The following is a 14,691-nucleotide window of genomic DNA, read 5'->3' on the forward strand; positions in this document are numbered from 1 at the left end:
TCTGTTTATTACTTCGTGTTTCTATACCACTTATGAACTTTATTGAAATTCATTAGTTCATGTTTTAAAGATGTACACATCTTAAATTTGTTTTTGTGAATGGTTGCATCCATCCAATGAGTAGAGGTCTGTTATCTATATTTTTTATTTTTATTTCCCACTGGCACTTTAGTACAGAATATTTAGCTGAAAGACAATTTTGAGTTATTTATGTATGTAATCTATTTGCATAAAACAAAGGTTTTTTCCTTTTAACATTTACTTATGCTAGAAGGTAAACTTCTTTACTACCTAATATATAAAATAACTAAAGCAGGAAACAAAAAAGTTAAAAAATCATTTTTATAACTTAAAATACATTTGCCATTAAATTCATCATTGATATCATCCAAGATATACCTTTCCCCACACATACCATTGGAGCATTAGTTTAAATAATATTTGAGTGTGAAATAGAAGAAAAAAAACTAAAGTAACAACACAAAAAAATCTTGACTTAGAATACCTCCTTAACATAGAACATCTCCTTGACTTAAACACCACCTTTTCATTTAGAGGAAGACATAGCCTTGCTAAGTCTTGCTGGTTATTTCACTGCTGCCTTACTTTTCTTACATGGCTTTTCCTCTTTTTTGTTTAGTTACATTACAACCCTATATTTACTAAGGAGAATCACACTCTAAAGCAATATCACAATCATATATCTTTTGTGACTCTTTTCTCTGCCTAAGAATTTGAGCTTTTTAATTGCATTTTAACCTGAAGACAGATTACATGTCCTTTCTGAATACGTTTTTGAATGTTCTATGAGACAGTTCTAGAAAATTTTTCCGACTTTTCTATATCCACCATAGCACTAATATGTGACTTTGAGTTGGAATAAGTGCTTGTTTAAATATGCTTTTTAAATAATTAATTTTCTCCCCTTTTCTTTCTCTCCTTCTTCTGTCCCTTCCACTGTCTCTTCTCCAGATTATTAGTTTATTAAATGTCTTCACACCCCAGAAAACGCTGGAGGAGTTCCAAGATGTGTAAGTAACAAAACTCATGAAGGAAGGGGGAGCATAACATTCAAATAACTCAAGTGATATTAACAAAAATCAGATGAATGAAATCCCTTGTAGAGATCAAAGGGAGGTAAGAACTGGCGGCAAATGAAAGGGATCCAGTGACAGGAGAGAAGGTTCTGTTTCTGCCGCTTCTTCCTGGAAAGACACTTCTGCTACTTTCTGGCCTTATGGCTCTTTGTGCTTTGTTGCCCCATGTTCTTTAGTTCAGTCAGAATCAGGGAAGACTTACTAGTTATTCTATATTTTTACTTATTTTTAATTTATTCTGTGAACTTTCTAGAATGAGTCAATTCACTTTGAGAAATATTAATGACGGACACAATAAAAAATCATCCTTAATCTTTCTTTCTATTTTTGTGGTACCTTTGATTTTGTGCAAAAAAACCTTCCAGAAGTATAATGACAATAAGCAGAGGAGAGGAAGTGACTCCTAGCACGTTGTCTTATTTAACACAGATACCTTGCGTTTAATGGAAGATGCTATTCTGAATTTTTTTTCTTATTTGTAATCATAATACACGGGAAAGAGTTCAGGGAATTCAGGGAAAAATGAGAACAAGATGAAGGTACAAAATATATGGACAGGAACCACACACTAATAAATGCTACTTCTATTAGCATCTTTGTGGTAGAGTTACCATGGCTAACGTGCATGCAATACTTGGAGGTTTTTCATATACTTAATTCAGTCAAAAGTTGAGCTGGGAAGTTCAGAAACTTATAGATTTAGGAGAGGATCCTGACTTGTTTGAAGGACTTCACATGTCTTGTGATTTGGAACTTACAATGTGGATTTACCTTGCAGTTACTTAGTAATGGAACTGATGGATGCCAACTTGTGTCAGGTGATTCAGATGGAGTTAGACCACGAGCGAATGTCTTACCTGCTATACCAAATGTTGTGTGGCATCAAGCACCTTCACTCTGCTGGAATTATTCACAGGGTAAGAATACTTAGTCCAGAATTATAATGAAGATGCTTGTGGAGAAGAGAAAGAGCAACTGTAGGTTATTTTCTTTATGTAGGGGAGCTTGGTTAAATATAATGTACTTCATTTATTTTACTATAGAATTAGCACATAGTTCACTAATGTGTAGGAGGAGACTTTAGCACACTGTAGTTGGTTTTGTTTAACATTTTGTTTCAGCTCATTGAGAGTCAGCTTCCAAGGCTTCTCAGAAATTCTGACTGGCAGAGTCATATGTGCAGCTGAAACAAGGCAGTTCATTTCCAATGTTTCTGGTCACATAAAGATAGCAGCCCTGATCTGCTCTTCTGTCTGGCCTAGAAATGAAGTATAAACTAAAAGGTTTATGTTGCCATAAGGAGAAACCTAACATGACAATAAATGATGTTTTTTTTCTAAAAACCTCTTTCCAAGATGAGACTAAATTGTAAAAATGATACAATTCTCTTCTGGGTTTAAAAAAGTTTCTGAGGATGTTAAAACAAAGAAATCCCAAAACTAATTGTAAACTTCTTTTGGGAAGTACTCTTTTGCTTTACATAGGGCTCTACAGTCAATGGCAGGCGGGCACCCATCAGTGCTATTGCAAGACTGCCATGTTGATTGAGTAGATGGAAATCACATGTTCCATTTGATGCTAGCTTTTAATATCTTCTCTTGTTCCTATTGTCAGGACTTGAAACCAAGTAACATTGTAGTCAAGTCTGATTGTACATTGAAAATCCTAGACTTTGGACTGGCCAGGACAGCAGGCACAAGCTTCATGATGACTCCTTATGTGGTGACACGTTATTACAGGGCCCCCGAGGTTATTCTGGGAATGGGCTACAAGGAGAACGGTAAGGATGCTTCTGAGTACCAGCCAAAGAAACTGTGAAGAAAATGAGTACGTGTTTTAGATAGCCAAGAGTAATGTTCTCTCTCATGTATATGAACTTTTTAAAAAATAAGGCTGCCAGCTTTCATATTCAGAGGTTTTTTAAAAAATATTACTACGAAGAACCACTCATTAAACATGTAAAGGATGTTTCTGAGAAGTAAGCTTGGTTAGAAGAACACTGAAATGTCATAGCTAAAAAGAATTGTAAATGGAGTCTGATTAAACAGTCAAGTGGATACTGATTAACATACATGCTATAGATATTGAGAAAAATTGCTATTTAGGTGGCAGCTCAGCTCAAAGTGAGTATAAACAGGAAGAAATCTATCTACTGCATTTAGCCATTTGGCTTTATGTCACTTCTTAGATTGATGGCTCTAGTCTTAGGAAAAGACAAATAAAAAGATACCACAAATCCTTGGAGCAAGAATATTCACAAATGCTCAATGCACAGTCAATTTAGAATAATCCAAATTGTTCAAGTTGGATAAGAATTTCTTTAATACTTTAAAGTGTTCCATAAGTAATAGTTAAGGTAGCAATTGCCTAGTAAGTTTTTATAAATCCTAAAACCATAGAGAGAGAAAAGTATTAAATTTTACGCTATTGATTTTATGAAGAAAATCTAGTATTCATGAACACTTTAAAAGAAAAGGTAGAATCTTCAAAATGTAGTCCAATTTGATTTTATTAAAATGAAGGATTTATAAAAATACTTATTAGAAAGCATTGCAATATATTATTTTGAAAAGAATATCTCTAATAAGTAATGAGGTGTATTAAAAAACACATCCACTATATTTAGGAATTAAACTTGTCTTAAATTAGAATTGTATATATGCACTCAGTGTACCTTTCATACTAATTTTGATATTCTATTCTATTTAGTTCCTGGCAATCTATAAGTTTTATAGAAATAATTATCATTGTATTTTTATGTATAGGTGCTACAGAGTACTTTTATGAAAATTCCCTGGCCACCAAAGTTTTAAAAAATTTCTTTGTGCCCTTCCAGATTAGAAGAGAGCCAATACTTTTGTGCATTTGTGCAGAGGAAGGGAAAGGGTTCTTAGGAAGGTCAGGTTTACTTTGTTGGACAATGGCAGAATTCTAATCCATTTTGACTTGGAAGAGGAAAATCTAGTCCTCTTCCCAAGGCAATACCACACCTAACTTATTTGGAAAAGAAGATAGTTGTATACATTCTTCATAAGTTATTTTTAAAAAATCAAAGTGGGAACAAATTTAAAAATTCAAGAAATCAAGAATCTACAAGAATCTGGGGAGGAGGGTGTTCTGAATTTGCTCATGGATTTTCAGACCTTTGCTGTACAGATGGCATGTGATCTCATCCCTTGTTCTTCCCTCACTAGAAAGGATTGCAAGTTCCTGCCTTAGTTTTTTGGCTTCTCCTGATCCATGCAGAAAGCACACCTAGCACCCTTGTGCTGCTCTCACCTCTATACCGGATAAAGGTTATCATGCAGAGGAACCTGCTTGCTCTGACAACAGGCATGCCCAGCTACCCTGTGCACCGAACCCTGCCTTCCTTCCCCAAGGAGCATTTTAGCCTAATGTTTCTGCCCCAGAGTTCCCTTTGTCCTTACTAAAAAGCGAGTTGGAAGAGGGTAAAGATGAGTAAGAGAAGGTGAAGCCTGTTTTGTTAACAAGTATGACAATTGAGGAACATATGTGTGTAACAACTTTTTAACACTTTAATAATACTTTATTTATGTCATGACTCCTTTATACATGTGCAAATTATTTATGCATCTTTTTCTTGAAATATTTCAAGAAATATGGTATTTATTTACAAGAATAACTTCTGAAGGAAAAACTAAGTCTTGAATACCAGGGATTCCAATATTTCTGCCTAAACCATGGTTCCAGCCATTTCCTAGTTTCTTGGATTTGGTTGCATGTACCTTATTTTGGACCAAGAAAAAGGGGGTCTCTAGTTGCCCTATTCTGTGTAACTGAATAGAATAGAAAATGGAAACAGCCATCCCTAAGGGTCTATTAAGATTATTTTCTCTGCATCCAGCAAATGACATCGAAAACCCTTTGGTGGCTTTTAGCTGTCACCTGGCATGGAGATACTTTTGATTAAGCTGCTGCTTTTCCATGCTACCATTTTATGGCACTAAAGGGCAATCTAAGGCACTCATAAAGTAACTTTAAAAATTAATTTGAGTTCTTATACTAGATGTTGTTTATGTGATATTATATTTCTGGTTTTAACTCACCTTTTGGCCAACTTTTGGTGGGAGACAAAATTTGTACCTTCTAATCAAACGCTTCTTTTTCCTTCTCCTTCAGAGATCAATTATCTTAGTTAACTTTACTTTCCTCCCTTTTCTTCACTTCCCTCTCTCTTATTCTAGTGGATATATGGTCTGTGGGATGCATTATGGGAGAAATGGTTCGCCACAAAATCCTCTTTCCAGGAAGGGACTGTATCCTTGTACCTTTTTGCTGCAGCCTTACCTGTTTTGTTCTCTCTCCCTTTAAACACATAATGATTTTGCCAGGAGAGTAAAGATAGAAGCAAAAAGTTGGGTAAGTGGTATAACTGTGACTAAAAAAAAAGTGATTATTTCTCTAATCTGACCAGTACTGAAGACTACATACCTCAATGGTTTGTTTTAATTAAATTTTCAATGGGTTTTTTTCTTCTTAAACTTTCTTATCTGTAACTCAAAATAGCAGTAACTATTTGCAAGTATTATCCATCTCCCTTCTAAAACCATTTTATGCTGCAACAAATTTAGGCATAATTATTTCTCTACTTGCTGACATCTTAAGCTTCTGTCCACGCCTTTATTGATTTGAATTACTCTTGACACTATATCCAGTCTTAAATAGTTTAATATAGGACATCTTCCTTCAAACAAGAACTTCCACATTTAAAAATCATAATTATTATTCAAATTGCAGGAGGTCAGGTGGGTTTAAAATAGGCTTGCCTCATCTGACTTAGAGATGTGACTTAGACATGCTTTTCCAATGAAATTTAGAATTAAAGAAATGAAATATACAATGTGAGAAGTATAGTCAATTAAAAAAAAAAAGCAAGTTGATTTGTGTTCTACCACTTAGTCTTCTACTAGATTCCATCAGAAATTTCTTGAACAGGTATCTCTGATTTGGAATTATTAAAAGAGCTGGTATATTTCTGAAAGGATCAAAAGTTCACTCTTTAACAAAGGCACATATATGTGTTTATAATATATCAATAAGAAAGTTTACATATTAAAGAAAAAATATTTTTATAAATACAGAAATACCCTGTTAAACACAATTGTGCAAATCTAAGTACAACAGCTGAGAACTTTAACAATGATAATGCAAGAGTGAGTTCAATATATTTATTACATTGGAAGGTTTTTAGAAATTGGCAGTAAACATGTGATCCATAACTATTAAGTATTGTATTTGACTAATAAGAAAGCTCTATTAAGAACTCTTATAATGTAAGAAAGATTATTATTGTTATTTAGTAGGAATAGAAGAAAAGGCCAATGATAAAAAAAATCTGACAATAAAAAGTTGATGCCACAATGACCATGCATTTAATGTAGGCATTTGTTTATTCTGCTGTATATGAATAAGATATTCTCTAAATTCCAATAGTAATATAATAGTAATGACATCTTCTACAACTATACTATCCAATAGGTAGCCACTAGCCACATTAGCTCTTGAAATATGGTTAGTCTGAATTCAGAGGTGTTATATGTGCAAAATGCCTACTGGATTTTGAAGATATAAAAAGAAAACATGTAAAATATCTCAATTTTTATATTGATTATGTATTTAAATGATAATATTTCATTTTACTTTAAATTAGTTATTGAATTTATTTTGAGGATCAATTACATACAAATCAACTACATACAAAGTTCGTTTGAACAATATTGTAATTCACATTCGTATGTATTGATTTCATACAAAAGTAGGAATTTGTGTGTGTGTGCATGTGTGTGTGCTTTTGTCTTTGGGGTACAGTACATTTCAGATTGAAAAAACCCAGAACTTCTCAATCAATTCCCAAAGACAAAATGTTACAAAATATCTCATTCCCGTGTGACATTGTTGTTACAGTCACTTGATTCCCATGTAGCATGGTTCTCTGAGATCTAATTTAGCTATTCAGGCATTTATCAGGGTTCTTTTTCTCTTATTTTAGCAGTATTAAATTTAAAAGCCAATAAAATTAGGAAAAATTAAAACACTTTTGAACCCAAAATACCCTTCAGATAAACAAGCAAAGATAATAGCACCATATTGATAATTCTACATTCTTCCAGAAATTGTTCTCTTGGAGGTCAGTTTTTCCTTTTATCCTAGTTTATTTTTTAGAAAAATGTTTAGAACTTTTAAGTAAATTGTGCAAATATCAATACATAAAATATATATCCTTGATAAATATGGTTCTAGAAATTAAATAAACCCCAATACACAAAATGTAGATTGTGATAAGGGTTTGTATTCTGTATTCCTTTATCTCCTGTGATGATTATGTAAACTACTGGTATCCGATAGCCTAGTGCCATATATTGCTGGCCTATAAGTCAGTGGGGAAGTTACATAAAGTCATTATAGTGGAAAATATCTTGCTTAAGTTAAATTTTACTTAAATATGGGTAAATAACTTTCAGATGAAATGCATTGGAATTCATTTTGCCTATAATTAAAATTATAATTTAATGTCTTAGTCATGACTATATTTAAAAATTAAACTAAACCATAGAAATCCCTATTAAACAATGGATTACATGTACTATATGTTTTTGAGTGGAATTGTTTCATTAATTTTTATATGAAGTTATTATCATTTTGTGATTAGAGCTTACTACCAATAATAAAGGGATCAGAGCATTGAAGCAACTTCACTAGGCCATGATGATCAGACACAAGTTTGGGGGCTGATGGAGCTTATTTATAGGGAGAAGAATCATACCAATATTTTAACATATTGAAATGATTCCAGCATTTACTGGAAGTAATATCAGATTTTAGTATATGCTAGTTTATACCTTGACTACTTCCAAAATTCTTCAGAGACTTAAAAAAACAATCTAAGTGAATAATTCACTTAGAATTATTCAGAGTAATTTCTGTTGAATTTCTCTGAAGCTGAAAAATGATGTTATAATACTCTATCATCATAATCAACATTATTCCTCTCTCTGAACAGAACTTTTTAATGCTCTTTTTTTAAAATCTGGACCCTAAGTAAAAGTAGTAAAACACCTTGAAAAATTGGGAAAATCTTATGAAATTATCATTGACGACCAAAGTTTTAGCTATTTTCCTCTGTTAAAATTGTATTTAACATTTTGGATTTTGAGAAACATTGTGTGGGTTTCTTGACTATTGATACGATCCAGATGGTATCACAAGGTAGTTTCTTGATGACTAAAAGTGTTGGAACCTACATACATACATATTTACTTTTCGATTTATTAGTTTGCTAGCTTTTTTAATATCCAAAGGAACCTTTATAAAGTGTTTGTTTTTCTTGTGTAAAGAGTTTCTTAATTATATAAACATATACTATTATACACTCAATTTTCATTATGGTTTTATGATTAAAACCTATTTCATAGCATATATGCTGACAAAATATATAGTATCATTAATAATTCTTGGGCCCATGATGAATTTCAAGCCAGAGAACAATGAATATGCCAGGTCCATTATTTTATTTACATAGTCCAATGATCATATAAGAGGCATCAGTGACTTTATATTTCATTAAGATTTTGGTTTTTTAAATAATAACTTACAGTAAAGCAGTTTTATGATACTTCCTTAGAAGTTTTTTTTTGTTTTTTGTTTTTTTAAAGGACTATCTAGTTCCTGACTCCTTCCATCCACCCCACAACCCAACCAGGGCATGCTGTTTTCTTGATTACTGAAGTCTCATATAATACCAGTATAGTTTTCATATAATACCAGTTCTTTCCTTAAGCCTGCTTCTTTCAAATATATTTTTCTACCTTATGTTTTCCATTCTACTTCAAATGGTAGCACCTTTTTTGAGCAAGGTCTGTGATATTCCTTTATTTTGAGTTCTGGCCAAAGTTCTCTGGACCTGGGAAATGTTAAAAATAGGCACACCATATTCATTTGAAACTTCTGGACCTCAAGCATATTATCTCCAATTAAAGCTGACAGATTGCTAAAACACGGCCTCTTGCCTTTCCCTCTGAGAACATGAGAAATTTCAGTTAGAAAGAAAAGGATGTACATATAATCTTTCCAAGAAGCCAGGTTATTAAGGAACAGAGAATGATTTACCAAAAATATATTTGAAGAAATGAAGAAAACATCCTCAGATTAACTGACTATCATATCTTTTCTAAACCTGAACAAATGAAAATTGGGAATAATCAAAGTAAGGTGAACAAAAATTGGAGGTTGTGGATTATTATATCCATCTAGTACAGATAGATATTCTTAATCCTTCTTCCCTCTTTGAAATAACTCTGCTTACTTCCTAATAAACTTTTGCAACTAATACATTGCTATATTCTGCATCTTCTATCTAATATTATGGTAGTACAATGTTATCTCAAATAATATATAATTTATGACTTTAAATAAAATTGGGATGTAAAAATTAGTCATTCTTTCACGCCCATAAACAAATTGCCAATAATCACAAACATTTGAAAAAATAAGAAAAATTTTTTCTTTGTATTTGCTAAAAAGAATATATTTTCACCATGAATTTGTGAATACTCTTCTCTATTATTATTACTTTGAGAAAATCAGAGTAAGGTGGGAATCACTAGAATGGGAGCTGGAGATTCTGAGGTGATCTGAACAGATGCGAGGAGGACAGAGTTATAAGAGCAAAATCCCTCTCCCAAGAAATTTAGAGTAGGCCAGAATGTAACAAAGGGCAGGATAAGGCATGAAGGTGTTAAAAGGAATTGAGAGAGATACACAGAAAGGGGGCAGAAAGTAAGGGAAGACACAGAGAACAGGCTTTGGGGGTGGAACAGAAGGAAGAAATTGAGGAGATGGACCTTGACTCCTTGATGCCTTGGAGAGGAGCTATTAAGTGACCATGGACAAAGCTCCACTAGGACTGCTGCGTCCCCCAGGAGTCCCCTGTCTCCCGGAAATGGATATAGAAAGGTTTGAAAGCATATTATTTTTCCTTATCCCTCTACATTTCTGTAGGCAGAGTACTGAAAGATCTTCAAAAATAAAGTAAACTACTTGAGGGGGTAAAACTGCAAACAACAAAACACATTCCTTAGTCACTACTTGTTCTATTCCATTCAAACTGCCCTTGGCCCGATTGGCCCTTAGGACAAAGTTTGTGAACAGTGATACCTATTGTGGACTCTTTCTCCCTTCAGCAGTCAAATGAGTCTCCAGCGCATAAGGGCTACAAGAACTTACTCTGGTCCTCTTAGCTTTAGTCATGTGACATCTCCTACCAACTTCAATTTACTTTATAAAATACCTCCTTTGCCTGCCTTACAGGATTGCTGTGATGATATCATTTGATATATATAAAACATTAGATGTTTACAAACATGCACATACCTGTAGATACCTTTAAAAGATAAGGAACTTCAGTTTTTATGGTATGAAGTTAGTTTGGGGGCACTCCGGCCCAAATAACCTTCAAATTGAATTAGGTAAACTAAAAAAAATAGAAATAACCAAAAGACCACCTAGAATAAAAAAATTTCTCAAGTGATGAGAAACCAAAATTATCTGTGAATTAGACAGTAAAAGGAAAGAAAATGAATAGTTTGTCACTTACTAAAGCACTTCTTCAAGTTGATGTGCAGAATGAAGTGAGGATAATTACCCGAATCTTCAGGGAGCTTGTAATTAATTTGGTGATAATGTGAGACATTCAGAGCCAGCATTTACTATTTATTCATCAGAACATGAAAAGTTTAAAGAAAAAAAATTTTTTTCAACATCAGGATTTCTTTAAATTCCTTATTTGTGTACACTGCAGAATTACACGATTTTAAAGATGACAATTTAAAATATTTTGTTGCAGTAAAAAATTGTCTTTTTATGAAAGAATATTTTGAAAATTCATTAGTCTACAGTTTTATTTATAATTTAACATAAAGCTAAAGATATTCTCCTCTGTTGTAAGTTTAAATGATTTTCTTCTGTTTTGTTAAAAAAGCAAATCAGTGATATAACATTTATAAAATAAAGGTTAGCCATTAATATGATGCCATAGAAATCATAAAGAAAGAAAAGCAAGTTAAACAGGTAGTCTCAAGGAGAAAATCTTCCTCTGTTTCCTGGAATTAGAATATTTAGCATTGTTTTCTGTGAATGTTTTTTTATTTTTTTTACTGAGATTCACAAGTGCAAAGTAGGTACATTCACATTTTATTTATACATATCAGTAACCTTTTATAATTCCATGTTTGCGTTGAAGTTTAAAACAATGTGCTTTTGTAAAATATCTAATTAACTTTTAAAACAAACTTTTCAAAGAAATGATGTTCAGATTTTAGAAAACCATATTAAATCTTCTTCCTATTGTACTTTGAAGTATTCATTGAAAGAAAATTTATCAAATCCCATTGTCTGAATCCTATGCTAAATAAAGATATAATTAGGTTAAGGAGAAAAACAGTGTAGTCTCACAATTGCGTTACCAGAGCCGCATAATCTCCTAGATAGGAAACATCTGCCAGGTTGCTGGTTAGAAGCTCACATAGTCCAAAAAATATTCCATCATAGATCACAGTCCAAGCCACTGGGGTGTGGAAGTAGCAATAAAGTGCTTTCTTTGTTTAGATTTAAACTGCCACGACCGATATTATATCATTTCTGTCACTTGGCTAGAGTAGAAAAAAGATAATTTAGTATAATCTAATGCCTGACAAATAATACACTTGAGATTTTCTCACCTAGAAAACTTATAACCATATTTTAGTAACACCAAAACTTACTTAACATTCCTTCTAAGGAAAGTGACTCAGTTTCTGCCTGTCACAGTTGCAAATGAATCTGCTCTCTGCCTCTGGGAATACTGATGATGAGAGGGGAAATGTAATGAATCAGAACCATAAAAGCAACCAGAATTCTACCTCGGCAGCATTAGTGTACAAAACTCTTATGGAGACCCAAATACCATATCAGACTCTCTCAGAACGCATCAAAATCCAGTTTCCAACTGTGATTGAATTTGCCAATTTCTTCTAAGGTCTATTCACAGTCAGTATTCATTGGAATATCTTGAAATTTTCATAGAATAATCCAGTTTCACCCTGATAAGCAGATATGCATATTAGATGAGGGAAGGCTTACTACTACCCCTGGTCCCAACAAGATTTAGTATCAAATTCTTTTATTGCCTAGTTCCTGTTTTAGTTGTGATGACTAATTAATAAAATTTGGTGCAATGGCTTTCTCTTGAGAAATCATCCTGTCTTGAGTAATAAAAATCTATATAAATTCATGTGCATATACTCTACTTTTGTAATTTATAATAATAGAGCTTATCATTTCCAGGCACAAGGCTTAGCATTTCCATGGCATAAGCATGGATAGTCTGTAGGAATAGTGAATCCTGAGGGAAGTTAAATGGAATTTGGAAATTGGAGAGATTTCCAGGGCATTATTACTCAGAAAAGATACATTAAATAAAGAAAACAGAATTCAGTATATTCATCAGTAGTTCAGATTTTGAGTTTATATCTCTCTGCATTATTTTTATGTGAAAGCTTTGTGATCTATTGTCTATTTTAGCTTCTGACATGAAGATAAACTTCCAAAACTGTTCTCCTTTTACTTTGAAATATCTGTATCCAGCAGAGCCACACAAATGAGAACTGGGAGATATAGCAGTTATTAAACCAACAACAGTCTAGAACCAACTGATATTGAAGCAATACCAGGACTAAGGTTCCATGTAGGTCACCTGTTGTTATTGTTGTTGCTGTTGTTTAAAGGCATAACTGAGGGAGAGTGAAAATCAAAGGATTTTAATCTGAAAGATGAAAATTTTCCAGTTTTAGAATAGTGGTTGGAGATCATAGATTATATTCACATATTTTAAGATTATTATTTGGATTAGGGAACAGGGTAATTCCTGTTTAGATAATGGAGAGAAGTTCCATAGAGTCAGCTGTGATATGGAATGCCTTTCTAAGTGGTTTCAGCAGTGAAAAGTATTGCCCAGTGAGTAAGCTTCCCTCATTGGAAAAATTTTCTTAATTATATATATAAATACAAGATACAATATAATATTATATAAATATAAAATAAATGAGCCTTTGCTATATATATTTAATTCCAACATATAATTTATATATGCATATATGTATATAATTTATATATGTATATATTTATACACATACTTATATATGTATATGAATATAAGTTATATATATATAATACATGATGATACATAACTAACATTTATTGAGAACTTACTATGTACCAGGCAATGTGGAAGGCTCTTTACCAGGCATAATCCTTTTACATCTTAAAAAATTTTTACATGATAAATACTGTCTATCATCCACATTTTAGAGGATGAAAAGAGAGATGAAGTAACTTGGCCAAGGTTATACAATTAGAAAGCAATGGAGTTGGTTCTGCAGCAGAAAAAAATGAGTTTCTGCCAGAAATAACATAGAAGAGACTTTTTTTTGCATTAAATAAAAAATAGAAATAGAAGTTTTCTAACTAGCAGATAGGTTTGTGGCAGAAATAGCCTTTTCCAAATGTTTGAATGGATGCAGGCAAGAGAAAACTTGCTTACTGAGTTTATAGCTGTGTATTTTTTACCTATCTCTCCCACAATATCTATAAAAAATAGATACATGATAAATAACAACTTAGACTGGTCACTTTGGACAGTATGATAAGAATATTTGCAATTCAAAAGCAAATACCATTTCAGAGATTTTTTTTCCCCTTTAATCAAGTTACAATACCAACCTCTTGTGAGACAGATATTATCTGGAATTACAAATGCATTAATAATAAAGGGATGCACAACTGTTTGCTCTATCTTTCCCTGATATTTTTGCATGTCACTTGCTTTCCTAAAATGGAAGCAAAACTAATTTGCTTCTCTGGGTATGCTTATCACCTTCAAAGGTGTAACCATTTCTTTGAAGTGATCACTCTGTTTAGATGTTAAGTCAAACTTTGGAAACTTTGAGTTTAACCTGACTGAGATTTTCACACTGGAAAGAATCTTATGAGGAATTCTGTAAGGTTACTGTCAAATTACAAGATGTAATTTGAAGACTAACTGGAGAAAAATTATAGTGTGCTGCTGCTATCCCAATGCCTTTCCCTATTTGTTCCCCCTCAACTTCCCTTATTCTTCTAGGTTATTTTCCCCCATAAGAATGACCTATCTTTCTTTCTGAGTTTTAATAGGAACGCGTGAGTAACCGAGTATAGTTAAAGATTTCACTTTCTTGCTTCCCCATTTTGCCCCTCCCTGAGTATCCTCTACCCTAGCTTCCTGGTTTTAAGTTCTGGATGATAACTGGCAATAGCAGAGAGACCACTGTAATTTCACCTTGAATTCCAGGTTTCTTTTGACTCACAGTCTCAGAAGAAGTGTCACCTCTTTAAGTCATGTTGTTCATTTCATGTCAAACCACCTTGTTTTGAAAGCCAGCATTTCTTACCATTATAAAGCAACCATGCTTATGAGGATAAGACAAGGCTTCCAGTTTAGAAGCATGCTCCTTTGATGGGAGTCAATGAAACTGAACGAGCATATTCCAAACACCCATTCTTG

The 14,691-nt window shown here is 32.9% G+C and overlaps 1 protein-coding gene across 14 annotated transcripts in view; it reads left to right on the plus strand.

Annotated features, from left to right (window-relative positions):
* MAPK10 (mitogen-activated protein kinase 10) overlaps positions 1–14,691 on the plus strand; it is a 637,325-nt gene that overhangs the window by 546,955 nt on the left and 75,679 nt on the right. For 12 of the 14 annotated variants that reach the window (XM_049709104.1, XM_049709102.1, XM_049709101.1 and 9 more), the window contains 4 exons: positions 973–1,031; positions 1,876–2,014; positions 2,712–2,877; positions 5,303–5,374. In XM_049709104.1, coding sequence (XP_049565061.1) covers positions 973–1,031; positions 1,876–2,014; positions 2,712–2,877; positions 5,303–5,374 — 436 coding nt within the window. The remainder of the gene's footprint in view (positions 1–972; positions 1,032–1,875; positions 2,015–2,711; positions 2,878–5,302; positions 5,375–14,691) is intronic. The other 2 variants (XM_049709107.1, XM_049709100.1) reach the window with 1 other exon arrangement.

Source organism: Orcinus orca, chromosome 4 (genome assembly GCF_937001465.1).
Source record: "Orcinus orca chromosome 4, mOrcOrc1.1, whole genome shotgun sequence".
Taxonomy (NCBI): Eukaryota; Metazoa; Chordata; class Mammalia; order Artiodactyla; family Delphinidae; genus Orcinus; species Orcinus orca.